We start from the raw sequence: 23,089 nt of genomic DNA, 5'->3' as shown, positions 1-23,089 counted from the left end.
TTGAAATCAGATCTAACAGTGGTGTTAGCTATGGTGGGACTGAGTACAGCCTCGTGGTTTACCTTCTCCCCTCCAATTTCCAGTTTTTCTGTCTCTTCTTAAACGGATGTTCTTCAACAACTTTATTTTGCTCATAATTTACTGCTGTTTTTGTTTGGGAGCACCTAGAATGCCCTCAATGAATTAATTCCTTCATGTCCCCTCTCCCCTGCTGTGTTTAAATGGCTTTATGGATCCTGCAGACTTTGCCAACTACCCATAAATTTGTAGTCAGTCTGGCCTGGAATGAAGCACAACTTTTGGTGGCCCCACAAACTGCCTTCCCTGTAGCCCTCTGCTTATTTTTTGATCCCTTGTTATAGTCACAGGTTCCCCCAGGGTCTCTGAGGTGAAGCAGTTCAGGAAACCGGAAGAAAGAGCTTTGGCCAGGGGTGTTTATAAAAGATCCAGTCTTAAAGCAGATTAGAAGTGGTTTAAGCATGCCAGGGAAGGTTGTCCTCTCTGAATCTAGAAATCCACCACTGCAGCGGGGGGTGACAGGGTCAGGCCTGCCTTACCACGTGCTCCAACACCCTCGTTAGCGGCACTCAGCGACTGGGGCTTGTCTTTCTGCCTTACCTTTGATTCCTTTATGTAAGGAGGTTTTCTCTATTTAAGAGGAAAACACAGGCATGTCTGGTGCCATTCCTGCTCAATGGATAATCGCCTGGGACAGGGTAATTTACCTGTCTTGGAACCCCCACCCCCACAGGGGCCAAGTTGTTCCCTTCACACGTCAGCGGGACTCACTTGAGCCTAGATAAAGCTGGCTTGGTGCTATTCCTGTCAGCGAGGCTCTGTACTGTAGCTGCACACCTAATGGCATTAGCCTTTCTTAGGTGTCTTCTTCAGGTACCTCAGCAGCAGCCTCTAACACAGCACTTCCCTACTTGGAGAAGCAGCATCAGGTGTCACTGCTCCAGCTTTACTGTCCACAAAAGACGTGCCAGGCAGAGGAGGTTGGAGCTGGTGGCCTCCTGGTTTGGCAGTGCCCGAGGGAGGTACTGCAGAGAGCCGTGCTGGTGGCCCCTGGAGGTGGCCAGGTAGTAGATGTCAGTTACACCACCTCCTAAAAGTGCTGCCAGTGAGACTGACACTGTCCAGACCATGGAAGTGGGGTGAAGGAAACACTGACACCAGAACAGAGCGTACCAGATCTGATTACAAAGAGTCTCTAATTGTTTGTGTTCTGTATTGTGACAATGCAGAAGGAAAAGGAGAGTCCTTGGCAGTCTTTTCAGAAGACTTTCTCCAGGGCTGGTTTGAAAGTGAGGAAAGAAGATTATTTTTTTTTTCTTTTTGGTGTTTGGGCTGCTGTGAGCCTGTTTGTACCAGCATGGGTGCAGGATGCAAGTAGACATATCACTGGGTAGGTTGTGGACATATGTACATAAGGACCAGCTATTCTTATACCTCTCCCTCTTATTTCTTACATCTGCCTTTGTCCCAGCTTTCTGCTCCCCACATCCCATCTACCCTCCCATGCTGAGGTGCTTGCAAACAAGGCCAGTTTTTTACATCCCTGTTCTCTGCCCTGCCTAAAAACTGTCCCTCTCCACCATCTGGTCAGCGTTGCAGCCGTCTCGTGCCAACACCTCCCCATCCCCTGCAGGACAGCCACCTCCCTCCCCTCTCTGCTCCTCTGCCACGTGGTTGGCCTCCTCGTTGGCCACCACCATGGCATTGTCAGTGCTGTGGGCTGGCTGGTGGTTGTCGCTGCTGTGCTCCTCAGCTTCCTGCACATCGGATTCAGCTTCCTCGGTGTCGCTCCCACCTCCTGCAGAGGGATTGTTCTCCGGGGGAGGCTCCTTCTTCCCTCGGTTCAGGCAGCAGTAGCTGGCGACACCCAGGAAGAGAGCAGAGAGCACGACCTCTGAGCCCGCCAGGTAGAAGATCACCTCATAGTTCTTGAGAGCATCAACCAGACGGCCTGATGGTTGGAGAAGACATGAGATGGTTGGAAAAGAAATGAGATGGTTAAATTTGGCCTGCACACTCCTGCATGGACAGCCCAGTGCAGGTGGGCAACACCTGCATTTGGCTGAGGACCCATTCCTCAAGGGAAGAGCAAGAAGTCTGAATATCTAAAAATCATCCTGGGAAAGAGCTGTACTTCCATGGAAAGTATAGTAACAGCACATGATTGTTTTTCCTTGTTTGGACAAACTTAAATAATTATGACACCCTCGTGTTAGGGTCCCACTCCATTGTGGGCCATCTTCTACTTGCCAAGGCAGGAAATGTCTCTCATGATTTGGAGTGACCAGTCTCAGAAAAGAAAATTTGAGAGGCATTGCTATTTCTTAAGCTATTATGTCAGGAAAACATTCTGAAGGGAAGAACTATTTTCTCCTGGGCAGAGAAATCCCTTTGATTGGCCCACACCTGATGGTTTCTGTGCCAGAGATATTCTCAATATATTTTCTGAATCCACTGGGGCTGGCAATGGAGGAAGAGTTCCCAGTCTTTGGTGCTGGGGAGCATGAACAGCTGCCTTGCTGCAGTCAGGATGCAGCCATGGAACTGCCCTCTTCATCCCAGTCTCACACGCTCCCAAATGCACATTGTGACCCCCAGTCCTTGCTGTGCTGAAACCAGCCCCAGGACACGCTGAGGTGCCTCCCAGAGCAGTCATGGGAGGCACGTGGCGAATTCCTCTGCAGGTGAATGTGGCCCTGTTCAGCCAAGCCGGATGGCGAGTGAGGAGCCTGCGTGTTCAGCGCGCGTGCGTGTGCGTGTGTGTGCAGCTTATCCTGTGCCAAAACCCCTCGGCCCCACGGAGTGGGAAGCAGCTCAGGAGGATTACACCAAACAAAGCCACTTTGTTCAGCCCCCTTCTCCCAGCCGAGCACTGTTCTCCCCGAGTCTGAGCTATAGGACTGTCAGAGCACTCGAGCTTCTTGCCCCAGGGGCGTCCTGCAGCCCCAGCATACCTTGTTTTCCCCCCAACACTGTTCTTTGGTGACCCTGCACTGTCTGTGTGCTATTGTATGTGCACACAGCACCAAGTCACAGCTGAACTGAGGCAGGAGGGCTGAGGGATGTCCCTTGTTAGCACCCCACTGATGTGCCTTACTCCTTGGGCAAGGTGCTGTTAAATCCCCCTCTCCCCAGTGACCTCTCTGCAGCTGCCTCCAAGACATATTTCTTGACTCTCCCTGGCCAGGGACTGCCAACTGCCCCACATCTTATAAAGTAAGACATCAATTATTGTTAGCATTTAAGAGGGTCTTTTCTTGGCTGCCAAATTTCACTTGAGAACTGGTTGAAGTTGCTGAGGGCAGGTTTTATTCGTTACAGGTGGTTTGTGCTGAGGAAAAGACCATTCACACACGGTCTTCAATTATGGGCTTTAGCCCATGTGTTACAGCTGAAGGAAGGGACTGCAAGAAACAACAGAGTGGTTCCTGTCTGGGGATTTTCCATACTCTTGTCCCTGACTCTTCTTGCAAATCAGGAAACTGCACTTTGTTTGGAAATAAGCCTTGGGCACGATTTGGCTTTTTCACATGATCAGACACTTAACATTAATCTACACCAACCTCCGTTCAACAGCCCGTTTTTATGGGCTGTTTGTGGGGCATGGACCTTACCAGGGATTGTGACCTAGACTAGACTGGCTGAAAAGCTGTGAGTGTCTTAATCCTCTTAGAAAAATTACCAGCAAATGCCTCAGGGGACTGTACAAACTGTTTTGACTTGACTGACAGCAAAACACCTGTGCCTTGGAATTGGAATCAGAACAAACTGAGATCACTATTCACAGTGCCAATCAAAAGGCCATGGACATCAAGGTGAAATTGAAAGACACTTGCTTTGTCCTAATAAAGACTCTCAAAGGTTTGCCTGCAGCAGGTACCTGACCCTATCCTTAACATGATTCTATGCAACATTCGTAGTGAAGGCAGAGATCAACTCTCAGCTTCTAGAGCACATGTAAAGTTGAGAAATAGGGTCTCACTTCAAGTGCTGTCTCCATGCCCAATTCCTGCAATACTGTGGAACCATGACAGCCAGACAAATCACCTGTAGCAAGACACCTACCTGCAGAGGGTGGGCCGATGAGCACGGCGAAAGCCTCGATAAGTAGGACCAGCCCGATGGCGCTGGAGAACTTCTGGGAGCCAACGATGGCCATCAGCACCTCAAACTGCAGCGCTCCCACCATGCCGTAGGAGATGCCAAAGAAGACGCAGAAGATGACCAGCCCCGTGTAGTTGCTCGCCCTGGCACTGCAGATGTCTGTCAAGCCATTGAAGAGCATGGAGAAGCTGAACAGATATGCCACGTGAGGGCGGACCCACTTCAGCCCTGCCACCATGCCACAGGCTGGGCGGGCAAAGATGTCTATGAAACCAATGATGGAGAGCAAGAACGCGGCCTCTGTGTCCGGCACGCCCGTGTCCTTGGCATAGTTGACCAGCAATATGGGGGGCACGAAGAGACCTAAGACCAGGATGAACTTTGAAATGGTGTAAATGATAAACCCTCGGTTGGAGAAGATACTGAAATCCAGAAGCTTCTTTCCTTTCTTGGGCTTCTTCTTGGCTTTCTTGCCTTTCTTGGTTCCATCAGTGGTGCTGATTCCCTCCTCTGACTTCCCTCCTATGGGCAGCATCTCCTTGGCTTCATATTTGTCCTGAGCTTTCCCCATCTTTCTTTTCATGCCCATATCCAGGGGTCTCATGACTGCCCCACAAGTGCAGCAGTTAAGCAGAAGGCCCCCCATGATAAGGAACCCTCCTCGCCACCCAAACTTCTCCAGCAGCACTTGCCCCAGTGGGGAGAGCGAGGAAAGGAAGACAGGGCTCCCAGCAGCAGCCAGTCCATTGGCGAGAGGCCGACGCTTGTCAAAGTAGGTGCCCAGCATGATCAGTGAGGGCTGGAAGTTCAATGCCATACCCAGACCTACATGGAAGAGAGAGCCAGGAAGGAGACACGGAGTGCAAGAACATGAGATGTGTTTTGCAACCAGCTGAAAACTCCCCTCAGACTATCCTAGTCCCAAAGTCCCATGATGGGATGAATGTATTCCTCACAAGCCTCTGTGCCTTCATGCTGGTGGATTGCCCCTGCAGAGGATGGGCTAAACCAGCCTGTCCACCTGAAGTGGGTTTGGATCAGGTGCTCACACTTAGGCAGGACATGAGCCTTACACAGGAATTCTGCCTCCTTCCCTTGCCACAGTGTACTGATTCCACCTATCACAATCACCATGATCATTGAGCACCACTTAGGTTTCTTCTGTTTCTGAACCACAGGCCCTGGCTGTTTAGATCCAGCAGATGCATCCCTCGTATGTGCAACACTCAGGACTAGATGCTTCCCATAGCGTGCGCAAATAGGCAAGGGAGAGCTGATTCTAGACAAAGCATTACTAAAGGGAAATACAACATGGTCTTAGCTCTTCCCCAGGTAAGCCTGTGTTGCCCCCCAAATTCTGGGGCTCTCACCTGTCAGCACACCAGCTGTCAGATAAAGCTCAATGATATTGGTGGTAAAAGATGCCAGGATCATCCCAGCAGAAGCTAGCAGCCCGCCAATGAGCATCACAGGCCGACAGCCAAACTGGTTCACCATGATGCTGCATACTGGTCCTAGGAGGAAGCAGAGGAGACAGAGTAGGTGACCAGAAGGAGACAAGACAACTGGGAAGGGGAAGGCAGCCCAAGCAGGGCCATCAGGGAAGATGAAGCTAATTTGGAGCTCACTACTTGTCTGCTTAGATACAGATCTGTTGGGCCTGGCCAAGGGAGAGAAGCTGGTGGTGTGGAGACTTCTGCCCTGCCTTTGGCCCCTATTCCCTGGCACTTGATGTGATAGGAACAGCACTTCAGCAGTGGGAATAAACTCTTTATCAATTGTCTGGGATGTAGGTGGGGTGACCCCTGAGGTCTCCTGTGGCAGAGGAAACAGGGATACAAGATGCAGCACACTTCCAGAAGAGAAGTGGTAGGACAATTGTATTCTGCATCGTGGTTCATGACCGGGCCAGTGAGCATGAGAAGAGTCCATGGGGACCTGGTCTGTGCCCATGGCAGAGTGGGAAAGGTGTGAGTTGAGGAGGGGGAAGTGTGTCCAAGCATCACCTGTCCCATAGAGCATGGCCAGCATGATGGAAGAGATCCAGGCTGTGTCACTGTAGCCCACGTGGAAGTCTTTCATGAGCTCCTTGAAGTAGACACTGACGGCTTTTGGGAAGGCATAGGAGAAGCCGGTGATCACAAAGCAGCCAAGGAGCACAATCCAGCCCCAGCCACCATCCGGAGGCTTCACAGGAGCTGGGAGTTGCCCTTCTTCTGGGTCAGGTCTCCCCATCTTCTAACCTAGGAATGGAAAGGCAAGCTGGGAGGAAGTAGGGCAACAGAGAGGGAGAAAGTCCGCTGGTGCTGCAGAAAGAGAAGAGAAAAGCAGAGCAGCAAACATTTACTACAAGGTTTCTCTCCATGCCCACCATCTCCAAGCTCTGAGAGGCTCATTGGGGAACCACACCTGCTCTTTGTACCCTGATCCTGCCAGGCGAGGTGGGATTGCTTTGGGGTGTAAAGTCATGCGTCAGATGGGCAGAGGTGGGAAGCTCCCTGAGACTGGGACAACCCTGAGCTCCATAACCCCTGGCCAAACACAGCTGAGCAGTGTCACGGCTCCCAGCTGAGCCTGGAGTGCTGCATCTGATGCAGCATCAGGACCTGCAGCACCTCCCTTGCTTCATATCCAGCCTTGCCTATGGTGTGAAGGTGAAGAAGATGGTGTGAAGACCAGCAATGTGAACCCTTTTTGCTTCCTAAAATCTGCCTCTGAGTCTCTTCCATGGTGGTCTGCTCCAGTGGGGAGCCCTCCAGGACCTGCCCTGCCACAGAAATCTCCAGCAGTGGGGAAAGGAGATCTATTAAGCCCTCTGTGCTTTCCTCTGGGAGGCCCCAGTGCATGGCACCCTCCTCCCTCCCCTCCCCACCATCAGGGGCCAGATTTCTGAAATAGGTGAAGGGGGAGAGCACAAAAAACCGGTGGTTATTTGCATGCCAGAGAGATTAGGGCTCTGTACATACACGGAGGGGCCGGAACAAAGCCTAAGTGGGGAGAAGGAGGGAATTAGAGGGGATGTCTTGTGAGTGGCTCTCAGGCCTCTTAAGCTGCCCAGGAATTTTGCTCCAGCTAGCTGCTATGGGTATGTTTTTCATTTCTCCCTTAGGTACCAGGTCTCTGCCCTTTCCAGCACCATTGACCATGGTTTCTTGGTCAGCCAGGATTATTTTCACGCCTCTATGCAAAGCCATCACAAAGCCATCTAGACTACAGATGCTCCCAAATAGATTAGACAGACATTCTCAATGCCTGAGCTGGGCTTTTGTGGTCTGGTTTGTCTCCTATCACTGTCTTGCTGGCAGCACACTCCTAACAAGGGTCCTCTCCTCTGCCCAGCTCTCTTGGCTGAAGGACTGCAGGATGGCAGCAGCATCCTCATCTCTTGGCACCAGCAGTTGTGGGAAATGCCAGGAGTCACATCCAGACTAGAAAGTGCCGAGGGGACAGGGGTTGTCTCATGGATGTGACACAAAATGCTAGGACCTGGGAGTTTTCGATCCGGGTGCATTTCTCAAGGAAGCCCCTGTTCTCAGTGTCCTCCGAGTAAAGGGGGTGAGTTGAGCTGATTCCCATAGTTGCTGCTGCTCTGAACGTCAGAGAAGTGCAAACCCCTTAGACAGAAGTGTGGCTGGCACAAGCTGGGGCAGACCCCAGGCAGAGGGCCCTTCCTTGGCAAGAATGGTCCTACCCCACAGCCACTCTCAGCCTTACCCCTCCTTCCCTGCTCCAGGGGGCCTTTACTCCTGAAAACACAGAGTGCAGCACTCAGATGCCTGCCATCACCATGGGTCCCTGCAGCAGAGTTCCCCAAACTTTCAAGATACTGTGAGCCACAAAAAAAAGGGAGCTGAATCTGGCTCTGAGCATGGACTGGGACAACTCTTCTGGATGGCTGTTTCCTAGCAGCTCTTGAGCTGAACCACTGGGGCTGGTACAGGATACTCTAATCTAATCTCGCTCAATTTCTGACATTTTGCCCACTGTTCCAGTCCCAGCTCCAGCAGACTGACGAGCTAGGTCTAATTGTACAAAAGGTGACCTGCTGCCAAAGCCCACTGATTTCTCAGTCACTGCACTATCTGCTGCACTTAGCTACTTCAAGTAAGAGCTGCCACCAAACATAGCCTGAGACTTTTTATCCAAGTCCCAGCCCTGCTTTTCTTGAGCTCATCCTGCACCACAAATTAAATTAATCAATCCACTGCAATCCGTCTTTCCTTCAACCCTGCCACTCACTGCCAGCAGGCTACCAAGAAAATATTTGTCTGTCTGTGACATGCTCTTCAGAGATTTTGTAGTATTGCCTGTCAGTGATGAGCCCATGGCATCTGATTTTGAAGAGCACATTAGACAAATATCTATGAGTACTTGTTTGAATTTGGAGCTGAAGGGCACTCTGCAGGAGCCGCTTTCTCAGTGATACAGAATTGTGTAGCAAAGCATGAAAGCAGTTTTACCTGCCTGCAGCTAGATGTTGGCTGAAAACGCCAACTGATGATGGGGTGCACCAGAGGAGCTCACCTGTAGAGACACCTCCAAAGCCAAAATGCCATAGCACAGCTCTGCTGGAGATTTATCCCAGCTGTGAGCCAGTTATCCCAGTTCAGAGCTGCCTTGTTCCTAACACCATGACACACACACTTGTTTGCTCACAGCTGCACGCAGCAGTCACACCACATACCCTGCACCTGCCTTTGCATACTCTAGAGCTCACTATCATTTTGTCCCCACTTAAGGAGCTTTATTCACAGGTAAAACAAAGTGTGAAAGTTCACATGCACACAAAAGCTCATTAGCATGGGCACCTGCCCTTCCCTGTGCATCACAGGAAGGAGGGCCAGAGCAGGCACTGCCACAGAACCTGCTGCAGGTGGCTGCAAGAAGATTTGCACCAACACCAGGAGGCACAAGCCCGGGTTGGAAGGGTGAAGACCACAGCAGTTCAGCTGTGGCTACCAATCCCTGGACACACACAGAGCACAGTGCAGCCAGTTCTGGACAATGCCCAGAAAATCCCCACTGTGCTGCACCAGGAGGGTCCACATAAATGCTCTTAGTGCCTCCATGCAGTACAGATGGGGTGAGGAGTCTATTTATTGAGTGCAAGGACACGATTCATGCCACCAGCCTCTCTGCTGGGAAAGCATTTGCTAGGGAATTAAATGAGTGCAGGCCCAGGATGAGTTGTCCTACCAGCTGCTGGAGCAAGGGTTCAAGCATCCCTCCACACCACTGACCTGTGCAATGAAGTGATGACCTCCCGAACACAAGCTGAGCCTCCAAGGGTTGAGCAGATCCACCAACAGCGCTTCCTTCTCCCACTGGCTGGCACTTCCAGGCTCTGGATGAGGGTGCCTGGTTAGATGGTCGTGCTGGATCTTTTCTCCATGGTGGGCACAGGACAATGCCTGCAGGGATCTAGCACCTGTTGAGCAGTCTCTTGTGCTCTGCTCCTTCCTTCAGAGCAGATACGTCCTCACAAGACAGCTATACCCCCTCTCAGCTTGCTTCCCTCCAGTTCCAGTGATGCCCAGCAAAGCTGTCTATGGCAGATCTGGAGGGGACACCCTGTGTGGGGCACCCCCTTGCCTCCTATGGGTGCAAATAGTATCCCAGGGCGCTCCCAGTGTGGATGTGGGTCAGGAGCTGCTTATGGTTTCAGGTCGGCAGAGACCAGCGGGTGCTGAGCGGGCAGAAAGCACTTCTCCACTTTTAAGAGGCTTTTCCAGCCAATGGGGACGAGGTGGCTGCCTGCCACAGCCCGAATCCCCTGGTAATCCTGCTGCCCAGGGGCTCCTTGCGTTTTCCCCAGCAGAGCAGGGCAGGCTGGCAGGGATAGGTTCAGTCAGAGGGAGCAAGACAGGAAGAAGTGGGGTGAGGATCAAGGGGGTTGGGTGCAGGGGATAGTAAGGGTGCTGGGGAGGGAGGCAGTGCAGGAGGGGACCATGTGCTTGTGCTTCAGTAAGGGACAAAATAGGTGAAGTGGATGCTTTTGGAGCTTCCTGAACTGCCAGCTATGATGGAGAACAGTGGCACGGTTTCGCAGGGCATGTGCCCAGCAGAGAAGTGAGACGAGGTGGAGCAGCCAAGGAATCACTGCCAGCCATGGCTCAAACTGCCAGATCCTGCCCAACCCAGGCAGCTCAATAACGCCCCTCAAAAACAACCTCCCCAGTGGCTGACTCACAGAAGGAGGTCTGGCAGGTGCAGGGGACGAGCCAGTCTGTGGCCCTTTTACTTCCAGGGAGGGGGCTAGGGCTCAGCCCAGGTGGTGTTTTGGGGAGGAAAAGGCCTGGGCTGTAAACCCCTGACACCCCTCAGCAGCAGGGGGGCTGCGGGGGCTTGGCCACACTCACAGCCAGGGTTTAATGTCTATTAATAAGGCTAATCAGCTAAACCCTGGCCATCGTTAGTGCTCCATCCCTCACTCACGCTGCCTCTCCCGTGAGGGCTCCCCCAGCACACACAGGGTATTCCCAGATTGGTGAGGCCCCTCACGGAATGTTTTTCCCCTGCACTGAGCAGTCCAGGGCACACATTCCAGCAGTGGGTGAGGAGAAGGGGGCCACAGGTTCTTGCTGCCGCTGGCAACAGGACAGACAGGGCCTCGGGGGGGCAGCAAACGATGGGCAATGCAGCCCTCCTGGTGCCCTCCACATCCACCCCAGACCCCTGGGCTGGTGGCTGCCCCATCTGGACCCACAGCACTGCAGTGTCCATGGGCAGCCATCATGGCCCCAGGGCTGGTGGGGGAGTGCCTGTCCTCCTCCCCCTGCATCCTGTGGCTGAGGTCACGTCCCAGCCACTGAAATGGACACAGACAGTGCACTCTCCATTTTATTAAAAAAAAAACCCCATGTATTTTCCACAGGACAGTACATGAAGGGACAGGGCAGTGGTGCTGGACACTGTCACTGCCCCTGCCTTGCCCCAGCACTGCCCAGCAAGCTGAGGGGCTGCTCCTGGGGTGAGAAGGTGCAGGTACTGCTACAAAGAGGTCAAGACCAGACCCTGCCAGCTGGACCACATTACCAGGAGCCTTCTTGTAGCCTTCTCTTTTGGGGTTCACTCTTCTGGTGGCAAAGGAACTGTTTGGTGAGAGTTCTCTCCCCACAGCATCCCAACAGCACTGTCCTGGCTGCAGACAATCTTAGCCAGCCCTACCTCCACCTCCAGCCCCATCCCTTCTCCCAGGCCACCAGCACCAGTAACACCAGACTGGTCCCTCCCACTCAAGTACAGTAACACCACAAGGGGCGGGAAGCAGGGATCAGTCCAGAGAGGGCAGAAGAGATCTGCTTCTGGCTAAAGCACACCAGACACCCAGGTGAGATGGGTCCCATTGTCCCAGAGGTATGGGAGGGGAAAAGAGAGTTCAGTCCATGAGTGGTAGAACTAGGTTGGTGCCCAGCTGGAAGTCACAGCAGTATCACTCCTCCTCCTTCTCTGCTGAAATTCTTCAGTGCCCACAGCCCTGTCTCATCGGATGATGGGTGCTGAGCGGTCGTTGGTGACTGTGGGGCGCAGCTTGACTGTGGCAAAGGGGTTGGTCCCTCTGGAATGGGAAAAGAAACAGGCAATCGTCAGAAAGCCTGCAAATGCCAGCAGGGATCTCTGTGACCAAGCAAAGGCTGCTTAGTCCTGTTACTGTCACCTCCATGCCAAGGAGGAGACCGTGGTAAAGCTCATTCCTGAATGTGTTTTCTCCATCCTTAACACACCCTGCTGCCCATTCCCGTGTGGTTCCCCTTGGGCTCTCCTGAGGGCTTCTCAAATTCCATCTTCCAAAGGATGCAGAAGGGACACCAGCACCTGGCTGTCCCACATGATAGCACTCTACACTTGTAGAATGTACACTGACCCTCCAAGCAAGGAGTCAGGGAGCAGAAAAAGGCCGCAGTACCACACCAGAAACACAGAGATATCAACCCAACTGCGGGGGGAAGAAAACCAGGGATTTATGGCACGTCTCATCTCCACAGACCTGACTCATCAGAACCCAAAGCCACATCCTTTTATGCCTCAGCCCTTTCCAAGCAGGCAGAGATGCACAGTCGTGTAGCTCCACACTCAGGCTGAGAGCTGCTATTGTGACCCTTCCAGGATGGATGGGAAAGAACACGAGGGTCTGGACATGTGTTCAGGGTGCTCAGGTCCTACCTCATTTTACCTGAGCCAGGACCCTCCCAGTCAGCAGAGGCCAGAATAGACCACCTCTGCCTCCTGTCCTGGAAGGTAGGCTGTGCATTGCTTTTCCCCAGACACCTCCTTGTTCCTCCCACATTTGGTAATCCAAAAGGTTAAATAATAATAACATTGTAATAATACTCCCCTCTGTCAGATGATTCCAGAGTTCCACATTTTACTCACCGTGGGAAGAGTTCAGGGGGCTGATCTGCTCCTGATTTCTACAGCAAAAAGAAAAGCGGCAGTGAGAAATCTGGATTGGAGAGTGGAGAGAGAAGAGTGGGGCAGGAGACACTGCACACACGGAGGAAGATTTCACAAAACACTGAGGTGAGTTAGGAGCCCAAGTCCTCTTAGCAGGGCTCTGACTCCTTATTCATTCAAGCTTTGCAAAAGTCCACAAATTCCCCACTGTAGATAATACCCTGAATTTTGTTGTGGTGGGTTGTCCCTACACCGCTGGTTCCTTATTCCCCTAGGACATGTTCCTTTGTTTTTGGGAAGAAAGGAGATGACTCAGATCCCCGAAATGTCATACCTGAAGAGCACAGCAAACAGTGACATTCTGAGCTACGTTTCACCCTCCAGCACAGCCAGAGATGCCCCCTTGTGCTGCCCACACACCCTGGCAAAAAGTCTGTCATCCAGATCCTCACGCACTTCCAGCATCCATGGGGAACTCGAGAGCTGTACCCAGCTACCCTACACCACATACTACTTAGAAGTGGACAAATCTGGTAGATAAAGTTGGACTTAGGCCCGTGGCCCTTATTCTTGGCCAGTAGATAGTGAAGGATCAGTGGCAGCTGACCTGCTAAAGTGCTCTGGTGGCAGAAAAGAAAGTCACACGTGACTATCTGGGATCCACTTGAGAAGTCACACCCATTTGTTTGTGGCTCAGCTAGGGCATGTTTTGGGCATACATTCAAAGCAAGGCTGAGTTTTTCCAAATTAGTCTTTCCCTCCTTTCTAGTGAGGCTCCACACTCTGCCATGCTGCTCCAAATGCTGCGCACAATTCATGACTCAATCCCAGATCTATCCCAACACCCCAGCTCTGGGACAGGATGAAAACTCAGTGACCCAGAGAGTCAGAAAGGCTGCAGAGGCTGTTCCCCTGTATTGTGCAGCCTGATGCTACCTGAAACCACAGAGCAGGACATAAAGGGGAAAAAAAAGAGTAATTAAATGTTGTAATTTTCAATTCTTTGAGACATTCAATTGCTTGTAACTTTGCACTGCCCTGGAACCAGTGACCTTGGAAAAGGTTTTCCAGCTCTCTGTGAGTCTGAGCAAGTAATGCCCCATGGGCAGCACTGTTCCTTCCTCCCCTCACCTTTAACTTCCCCAGTGAATAGAAGCAATGATGAGTGGACTTCCATCCATAAGCCACGGGTTGGCACAACTTGTTCTAAGGCTCTCAAAAATAGCTGTGCCCTCAGCTTTTACCTCCAGATTTCCCCTACCCTGTGACTTTAAGCCAACCCTTGTTTGAATTTAAAAGAGGAACCCTGTGAAACTCCTCTCCATTCTCTGAAGGGAGAAGAAGGATGGCATCTCTGTTAGCTGGTCACCCACTCCCAGACCAGCCTGGTCACTCCATGGTCCTACTATTAGCAGAAAGAAGTGCTGCCCTGGAGCCACCAGAAATCAGGCTGGGAGGTCATGGAGAAAAGGACTGAACTGAAGGGTCCCTGGTGATCAAAAAAAGAGAGATGAGAAGGGCAGGGGCAGAAAAGCAGCTCCCTGGGGGAGCAAAGCCAGGCACCGAGGAGCTGCACACAACAGGAAAACTGGCAGAGGTCATCAGACAAGGTGGCATGTGAACATGGATGAGAAAGACTGGTGCTAACAAGACTCAGGAAAGCAGCAGGTCCCTTCACCAACAGCAGAAAGGTGATTTTCTGTCTCTACTGGCCAAAGCAGAAAACGTGTGCATTGGAGGATGAAAGTCAGATGGGCCCAGTTCACACACACCCACCAGTCACTCACCTTGGAGCCAGAACTGACTGGGGCTGCTACCCCACTCTGGTGGCTGCTGGCACCCACTGGGAGGGGAGGTGGGTTGGGCAAGCTGGGCTGGGCAGCAGCTGGCCAGTAATTGCTGGAGGACGGAGTGCTGGGACGGTCCAGGATGTCATCCATACTGTGACTGCTTCGCAGCGGGAAGGGCCTGGCGAGAGGAGAAGACAGAGAGACGGGGTCAAAGAGCAAGGATCAGGGGGCAGCACAGGTGCTAGCACAAAATGGGATGTCTCTGGAGGAAATACACGTGTCTTGGACCGGCCCAGTTGCAAGAACTTTTGAGATGACATTGCACATGCTAAGGGAGCTGCCTAGGGAAGCCTGTGAGATCCCAGGGCACGATGAGGCTCCTGGGAGGTTCTCCAGTATGGGAGCCCTGCAGCTCTCCATGGGGCACACTCTAAACAATTATTCCACTGGCATTTGTGGTGTACCAAGAGCTCCTGCCTGGCCAGTTGCCATCCTGTTACCTGGTGTCTGGCTCCTCCATCTCCCTCGTATTCTCCAAAGGCTTGACATAAGCTTCAGGGAACCAGCCACACCTAGGGCACAGGAACAGAGACAAATGAGGTCCAGGCAACCATGGTTTGTGGTTCTTCAGATCCAGTTGCCAAACACTTGTGATCTGCACCCATCCCACACATCAATCAAGCCACATTTGCTACTACCATGTGTGACAGGGTTCCTGCACTTCTTTCACCCATAGGTGGGGCACAGGGGTTATTGTGGGACAGACCTTGAGCTTGGAGCAGGATTTGCTTATCTTGGGAGCTGTGAAGAACCTGTGTTCCCGGGAGTAATGCTGGTGCACTCCAGCAAGAGACACTCCAACTAACCACAATCACAAGGAAGCTGTGGAAAACTCATCCAGGGATTTTACAGCAGCTCCACTCCAAAACTGCTGCCCAAAGAAAGGCACTGCTTTTGTTCATCTCACATCTGTGAGCATTCCTGAGATCCCATGTAGAATGGGGCAGGTTTTACACACAGATGTTGGCTGGTAGTGCCACAGGGAGTAATTCAGTAAGTGCTGGGTGCAGCAGTTTCCATGCCCTGCCTGTGCTAGAGGCTGTGGCAGCAGTTGCAGCGAGAGCTAAGAAACGCCAGACCTCTCAGGTAACTCCAGCAGTTCATGGCCCTGAGCTGGATCCCATGACAGGAGTCACTCAGTCATGCAAGCCAGGAGGGGCTCGCTGCATCCCTGGCTCTTCCCCCAAAGCCCCTGGAGGTTTCTCAGCCCATCCACGCCAGCCCAGCCACTGGCATGGAGAGCCCCATCCCTGCAGACTCAGCGTTGTCCCACTGAGATGGTGGGTGGGACACCAGGAAGCAAGGGGGGGGGTGATAATTTTGGGCTTAACCCTTCCAGGTCCAGACTCAACAAGCCTGCATCTGGCCAATTTACAGGAGCAGAGTCACATACGTGGATGAGCCCTCCAGTTTTCCGTAGAGCCAGCCGTTCTGCGCCTCCGGCATCAGCACCGCGATGACGTCCCCGGGCTCAAACCGCAGCAGGGTCCGGTTGGCGCCCGTTGTGTGGGGCACAATGGCCTGGACTCTCGTTGTGCCACTCCTCTTTCTGCCCTCGCTGCCACTGCTGGCCTCACCAAAGGAACCCGAGCGGGACGTACGGCCCGTGGGGAGCAGACCTGTGGGGAGGCATCCCAAGGGTCTGCCTGGAGTCTGGCATCCTCCTGCAAGACCCACACTGCCCAAAGGGACCAGCGCTTTCCCAGTCAAGTAATTACTCTAGTGGAGGAGCAGATGGCCTTGCAGGGAGAGAGCGAAGCATAGCATGGGAAAAGCAGGGTAAGCATCCTGCAGGAAACAATCAGCTCAAGCCAAACCCATTTGTTTTGCACTGTACCTTCTTTGGCCAAGTGCTTAGAGCATAAGCACTGCATGTCCTGGCTGATGCCCTCCCTGCCTGAAGTCCTCTTCCTGACCTGCTGGAGCTACTGTTTATTTGGCTAATTTCTCTCTCTCCTTGTCCTTTTTTTACTTCTTTTAGAAACGTTAAGCTGACATTTCTCAGGAAGGAAAAGCAGGTGTGTCATGGGTTAAGTGGCTGGGTTTCATAGGGCAAGCTAATATTTAATCTGGTAGTATGAGAGAAGGTGCTTTATTAAAATGGCAATCCTAGGAAGAACCAGTTATTGTAGTTCAAGCAGCCTTGAAAATTGCACATTTGTAGGTTCCCCAGCTCACACAGCCTGGCCTTGCCCTGGATGGACCCTGCCCTGAAGGCTGAGCTCACCTTCTACTTCAGCCTTGCTCTCTACAGCTCTGCTAGGCACTGTCCTCTCACCATGCCCAGGAATGCAGCTGAGGTCTGGTGGTCTGATAGAGTGGTGGTCCCTTCCCAGACCCAACCCACTTCCCAGAGAGGTCCAGCCCCTGCATCTCCCCAGAGCACTGCTCCCAGGTATGGGTCATACTGGCTGCTGATGGTGTCCTTCGCAGTGGCCGCCTGGGAGACTCTGGCTGAGGAGACATTCTCATTTCTGGAGGGTCCGGAGTGAAGATGCTGGATCTACTCCCAGTCATAGAAGAAGCAAAGTCCCCAAGGGGTCTCTGGGGCTGTTGGAAAGAAAGGGGGCTGAACACACATCCACGAAGGCTGTGTTAGGCAGGAGATGCTCTGAGAGATACGCAGTCCCTCTTAGAAAGCCAAACTCAGCACATTCCTCCACTGCAGCACACACAGAGACTACTCCTCCTCTTGGCCAGGAAAAGCCACTGGAGCTGGACAAGGCAGCAAGTCCCATGGTTGGCCAAGGACTAACCTTGCCCTGCAGCCTCACCACCAAAGAACCCTTGAATATTTAGGGTTGGAAGGGACATTTAAAGGCCATCTAGTCAACTGCCTGCAATGAGCAGGGATGTCTTCAATCAAATCAGGTTGCTCAGCTCAGTCCAACCTGACCTTGAATGTTTCCAGGGACAGGGCATTCACCACCTCTCTGGGCAACCTGTTCCAATATTTCACCAAACAAGGTTAAGCTGTCTGTGGGCTCCTCACCATCTCGAGGTGGGTGGGTGTGAGCCGTCCTGACGGATACCCCTGGCTGTGGGAGGCTGAGAGCAGCCCCTGTGAGTGGCTGTTTGAGGGATTACGGCTGGCTTCCAGCTGCTCCTTCCACCGCGGTGCCTTGGTCTGGATCATGCCCCGAGCCTGGCGAGAAAGAGAGAACAGGGGGTGATGGACAGGGCAGACCAGCTGCAGAGGAAGCCTAGGGCTTACACATGCAATAGAGAACAGGTCCTCCCACAATTAGGCTTGTGGGAACGGCCAAACAGCTCCCTGTAGGCAGGAATTTCCAGGATGGCACCCTCCAGCAGAGATCCCCTGGTCCCAAAGACCCTGCTATAAACACCTACAGCACCTTTCCCTCCTCCATTACTCACACACCAAACTAACCCCCTGCCAGCACCATCCTCAGCCCCAGGCATGTTCTTCCAGCCTAGTACAGCCAGCCTGAACTTCACAGCAAGAAACAAAATAGCTTCCTGCCCAGTCCATGCACAGATGCATCCTTCACCTAAGCTTCACCTGGCTCCCTCCTGCCTGCATTCTCTCCCTCCAGCCCTGCTGTCCGCTTCCCCAGCCCTCTCCCCAGCATGTCAGGGCGGTACCCTGCTGTAAAACTGGAGGAGAGTGTTGTAGAGCATCTGGTGCTTTTCAGCCAGGAAGCGGTAGCGGCGCTTCTCCTCCAGCTCAGCCTCCCTCTGGCTCTCAGACACGAACGCCTGCATCTCCGAGCGCAGTCGGATCACATTCTCCTGTGCCACAGGGAAAAAAGGGAGGAAGGGATCAGTGAAAATCCAACAGAGCGGATTCAGGGGATGGGTAGGAAAGGGTCATCATGTGTATCAGCTTCCCAGTCCACTTGCAGTGCTGGAGCAGCAGAGAGGAGATAGAGCAGAGTGCCAGGGATTAAGTCCTTGCTTCCTGAGGCTTCCTAAATGAGGAAAGGGCTTGGCAGGAGTGAGTACCACAGGTCAGTAGCACCCTGTAGAGCAGGAGTTTCCTACTTTCCAGATAAGCCTGCTGCCTTTTGAACATTGTGGCAACCCCTTGGCTAAGAGTGCTGAGAAATCATTCCTGGCTTCCAAGAAATCATTCAGTTCTCATTACCAACTCCCCTTCCTGCAATCACTGCTTACCTTCATCTCCCGGGCATTTTTGTCACGAACCCTCTCCATTCTCCACAGCTCTGCCATGCACTTATCCAGGTTGGTGGCTCTTCGCTGGTACTCCAGCTCATACTGCTTCTGGCTCTCCTGCCAGGGAGAAAACAGGCTCAGTGAGGAACCAGAGACCCAGACACACCGTGAGGCAGCAAGGGTGCTGCCCTGATGGGTGGTTGGTCATCTGAGCCCACCTGCAATCAGGCTTCACCTGGACTTTCTTGTAAAATGTGTTTCTTTGCCTTTGAATTTTAAATGGCCCAAGAGTGCTGATGATCCTCCAGATCTCAGGAGTAAGCACTGGCACCCAGCTGGCCTCTGTCCTTCTCTGTGACACTCCCCACCAGCATGGCCAGCTGGGCTGTGGCAGCACAGGATCCACAGACAAGCAGAGCCTGTGGTTTGGGGAAGCTGGGAACTCTGATATTGGAATGCTGAGTCTCTCAGCCCCGCTGAAGCATTTGGCAAGGCCCACTGCACAAAGACCAGCCACCTGCCCTCTTTAGCTCTCCATCATCAACTGAACAAGGGGAGTTTGTTCCATGATGGGAGAAGGTAAGAACCCCCTATCTCCTGCTGAGAAGAATTATAGAAACACCTCAAGTGTTGAAGCAAAAACCCTTGGGTGAAGGGGAGAGGGAAACACGGAGAGCTGAGGAGGAGAAGGGAGTTCATCACTTACACTGATAAACTGCACATCCATTTTGCTGTTCTTCTCCATGTGCTGCAGCAAGTCCACGTGGAAGGTCTGAGCCTGAAAGCAGTGAAGGAGCCATCACCCTTATCCCTTCACCATATGGAATGTTGCACACACTGTAATAAGGTGTGGCTCATAAAATGTGCTGAGCAAGTGACTTGGAGCCAGGCTGTGGCCATGCCAGCCCTGTAACCCTTCTCTGCCACGTGCAGCAGGGAGGCAGGCACCTGCCTGCAGGCATGTGTGAGGGCAGCTGATGGGGTGGATATGGTAAACGCCGATAAGCTGTATTTAAGGAAATCACTTTATTATCCACCTCCACCAGCCCTTGGGAAAACCACTCACCACAATTTCCAGATCTGAGCTCAGTAGTCTCTGCGTGTCAGACATCTGCATTAGAATTTCACCTTCGGGGGAAAAAGACAGGAGATGAAAAAGTCCTTTGGCATTTTCTCGTGTGCCCAAGCTGCATAGCAGCATGCAGCTCAGGTTGATGATACAGAGCTGTGAAAGTCCAAGAGATATCACAAAGCACTGCTCTCTGCTCCCTGGCAGCCTTCCTTCCCAGGCACTGCCAATGCAGGGTTACTCCAGCCCATGTGGTGGCTGAACCAGTGCTCTGTTACAGCCCCAGATGTCAGCAGGCAGCCTCACCTCTGCCATGGGCTCTGGGTGCTGGCTTTCTGCTCTGCCACAGCCCCACAGCCCCCGTTTCTGACCCCAGTGGCTCCCCAGGTGTGATGCACATTTCTGGCTGTCCTATGGGAAGGCAGCTCCAGCACCTGCTCCAGTGCTGTGCATGGTCCTACTCCACTGGTGCTGGCATTTGAAACCAGGAAAGGAAGAGACAGATGACAGGGAGCAGGGGAGCTAGCTGGGAGGTGCAGATGACAAAAAGAGTTTGCAGAAGGGGTACATTGCTGGAAGCCTTTTGTTAAATGTTTAGCAGTGGAGTAGTTCCCAGACCACATTTTCAGCAGTTGCCACCAGGCTGCAGAGTTATTTACACTGCTGAGTGTGAGTCCCTCAGCCCCAAGCTGCCATTCCAGCAGCTTGCAGGCTCAGGAGGACAAAACCCCATCAGCTGTTACCAGTGCATGCTCCCTGACTTTTCCCTCACACCTGCAAGGAAGAGAAAAATACTTCCTCCTTGATGAAAATTTAATCTCTGGGGGCAAGATGCCTCAGCAGGGACTGGTTTATGTGAGAGGTCCATCACTGGAGCTGAGCTCACTTGCTAATCTCAGAGCAGGAGTGCTGGGATTGTGAGATATACTCAAGGACACACAATAAATTTGACTGTCACCACCTGGACAGGGCCTGGTACGGACAGACACCATTTAGAGGAGCTGTATTTCTTGCACCACTACCTGGGAGTGGACTAAGGGAGAAGGTCAAAAAGAGGTAACTGTGGCTCACCACAGGGGAGAAGATGATGTGCAGGAGAACCTTACCCAGCATGTGTGAGGTGGAACTCTGCAGTGCTTGTTCCCCAATCTTCTCAATTGCCTTAAAATACACTTCAGCTGCTTTGGATAATGCTGTGGGGAAAAGAGGGGGGTGGTAAGGGTCCAGCCTGCCTCCCCACCATCACCAGCCCCAGCAAGCAGCACTCAGAACAGCCACCTCCTGGTACTTCACCTGTAGGCACCCCATCTCCCCATCAGCAGCGGGTCCTGGAGCTGAAGAGTGCTTAAGAGCAGCTCAGGACATGACAGAGGTGGCAGACCAGCAACCTTGTCCTGGGTGAGGGGATAGGGGATGCCCAGGCTGGATGCAGCACTGTGTCCTGGAGCCCTGGCTGTGTGGAAGGCACACTCACTCACCATGGAAGGCTCTCAGGTAGTTGTTCCCCAGGTACACCAGGTTCTCCAGCGCAGGGTTGAACTGCTCCAGGATACTCTGCGGCCAGGCAGAAACATGTTAATGCCATTCTTCCTCATGCCCAGAGACCACAGCAGGTCAAGGCACCTGTGCTGTGGTTTGGCTGGGTGAGAACCCCCTCTGGAGCACAGGAACTGAGGCAATGTGCAGCCAAGCACAGCCAGCTCCCTGCATTGGGGCTGGCTAGCAACTCCAGCTGCCCTTAGCCTTCCCAAGCCAGCCATGAGAGGAGCTGTGCCAGAGGGCGAGGCAGCCCACTGCATAGCCCAGCCTAAAGGAAGATGACTTTTTAAGGGCCCACACCCACTGCAGGGAGGAGAGTAAATGCAAGGGGATCTGAGCAGCTTTTTTCCCTCATCCCAGAGCCAGCCAGAGGACCACTGCTTATGACCCAGGCATGAACACAACCCTTTCCTGGCCAGGATGTGGTGCACTGCCAGACTCAGCAGCTTAGTAAGAGAAGGGATGGACAAGCAGCTTCTCTGCTTTTATTTGCATTTATCAAAGGTGTCTATTGACTACAGAGAAGACCAGAGACTGGAATAAGCAATTCCTTATTTCTGTCAGCTCTCCCCACCTTGGTTCAGCAGTGATATATGTAGGGAAGCATTTATGAGATCAGAGTCTCTTTCAAGGGAGGCACAAAACGGCTGATCAAACTTCTTCCTGCCAGCAACCAAGGTGTGTCACCCCTCATGCTCCATATTCAAAGCACCTTGGCTTCCCAGTTTCTTCCCAAATCTCCCCTTAGGACCCACACCACCCTCTCCTCCTACTTCCAAACAGAGCCCAGAGCCCACAGGAGCTGCAGCAGCTCATCCTGGGAATGGATTCAGCCCTCAGCTGTCCACCCAAGGGAGCCTTTAGCAGAAAACACTCATCTCCCAACCACACATCTCCCATATGCAGTCAGGAGCAGCCTCTGATGCCAACACTCACCTTATAGATGGAGATGGTGGATCTGTAGGACAGATCCATCTCTGGAGCCTATTTGCTCTCCCACAGAGAAGCAAGGAGCAAAGGAGAGTACAAAGTGCTATTCCAGCTTGAAGGACTCTGCTTCTGCACAGCTAGCTGGATGGAAAGAGCCTGTCACCAGCAAGGAAGGACAGCAGGAAGACACAGACGTGGTACAAAGGGAGCACTGATGGAGTTTAATAATTCACCAGCCGAGAGGCTGGAACTTGATCTCTGGAAGTAACCAGACTCTGGAGGGGAGAGAGGAATCCTGCGACAGCCAGCAAGGACATGTGACCGCCTCTTTGCATTATTGATTGCCAGCCTGGTACCCAGCTCTGCCTGTCCTGACACCTGCAGCGCCAGCCACCTGCCCGAGCCACTGAGCCACCTCCTCACGGCTCGCTGCCTCCGGCGCTGCCACCGCTCCGACCTGGCTCTGCTGAGCAACTGAGGACCTTCGGGTCTCTCTCACTCAGGAGATCTCTATCAGCTTGTGATCGCAGGCAGCAAAGAGCAGCAGGCAGGGGGGAACACAAGGAAAGCTCTACACAAATTTCAGCTCTCCCCTGCCCATACTCCCTGACCCCAGGCTTCAGCCCTCTGGCTCTTAGCCTCCCTCCCACTCCCAATGAAACTCTCTTAACAGCAGGAACAGGCTTCCGTCTCAACCCTTTCCCAGGTTTCACCTCTGGTGAGCTGGAACCAGTGCTGTCATTGATTTCTTCTGGGCCCATGCCTGGGAAGAGATGGATCAAGCAAAACCCAGTGTTATATTTTTAGGCCTGGACAGTTCAAAGAGGATCTTCATACTGCAGCTGGTCCAAAGCCTCTCTACTCTGGTTGCAACTGCTGTGGGGTAACCAGCCACTCACACCACCCAGGTGCTCCCAGAGCTGGGTGCAGGGACAGTTCATTCACCTCTTCAGCCCATACAAAGGGTATAAATCCTGTGTCTCAAGGAGCCCTTTTTCTGATTTTCTACCTGTAAGAAATTCAGAGTCTGCAAGCCTAGAACCCTTCT

At 52.7% G+C, this 23,089-nt stretch overlaps 2 protein-coding genes across 3 annotated transcripts; both read right to left on the bottom strand.

The window, feature by feature from the left end:
• Positions 1–799: 799 nt before the first annotated feature.
• SLC16A8 (solute carrier family 16 member 8) lies at positions 800–9,790 on the bottom strand. 2 transcript variants are annotated; one of them, XM_033058262.1, is made up of 5 exons: positions 9,363–9,790; positions 6,129–6,428; positions 5,493–5,636; positions 4,084–4,947; positions 800–1,969 (listed from the first exon to the last, which is right to left on the bottom strand). In XM_033058262.1, exons 2-5 carry the CDS (start codon positions 6,355–6,357, stop codon positions 1,578–1,580), a joined length of 1,629 nt encoding a protein of 542 aa, XP_032914153.1. In that variant the 5' UTR covers positions 6,358–6,428; positions 9,363–9,790; the 3' UTR covers positions 800–1,577. The 2 variants fall into 2 exon arrangements, with proteins under 2 accessions (XP_032914153.1, XP_032914154.1); XM_033058263.1 differs by having other exon boundaries at positions 6,129–6,365.
• A 1,206-nt stretch (positions 9,791–10,996) lies between these two features.
• Positions 10,997–22,316, bottom strand: BAIAP2L2 (BAR/IMD domain containing adaptor protein 2 like 2). Its single transcript, XM_033056907.1, has 14 exons — positions 22,048–22,316; positions 21,051–21,126; positions 20,679–20,765; positions 19,570–19,631; positions 19,210–19,281; positions 18,504–18,620; positions 17,973–18,119; positions 17,359–17,511; positions 16,775–16,916; positions 15,760–15,985; positions 14,807–14,878; positions 14,304–14,484; positions 12,496–12,533; positions 10,997–11,680 (listed from the first exon to the last, which is right to left on the bottom strand). Exons 1-14 carry the CDS (start codon positions 22,084–22,086, stop codon positions 11,605–11,607), a joined length of 1,488 nt encoding a protein of 495 aa, XP_032912798.1. The 5' UTR covers positions 22,087–22,316; the 3' UTR covers positions 10,997–11,604.
• Positions 22,317–23,089: the final 773 nt, after the last annotated feature.

This window comes from Catharus ustulatus, chromosome 4, assembly GCF_009819885.2.
Source record: "Catharus ustulatus isolate bCatUst1 chromosome 4, bCatUst1.pri.v2, whole genome shotgun sequence".
Classification (NCBI taxonomy): Eukaryota; Metazoa; Chordata; class Aves; order Passeriformes; family Turdidae; genus Catharus; species Catharus ustulatus.
Note: the sequence above shows the minus strand (reverse complement) of the source record. Positions and strands in the feature narration are given on the sequence as shown.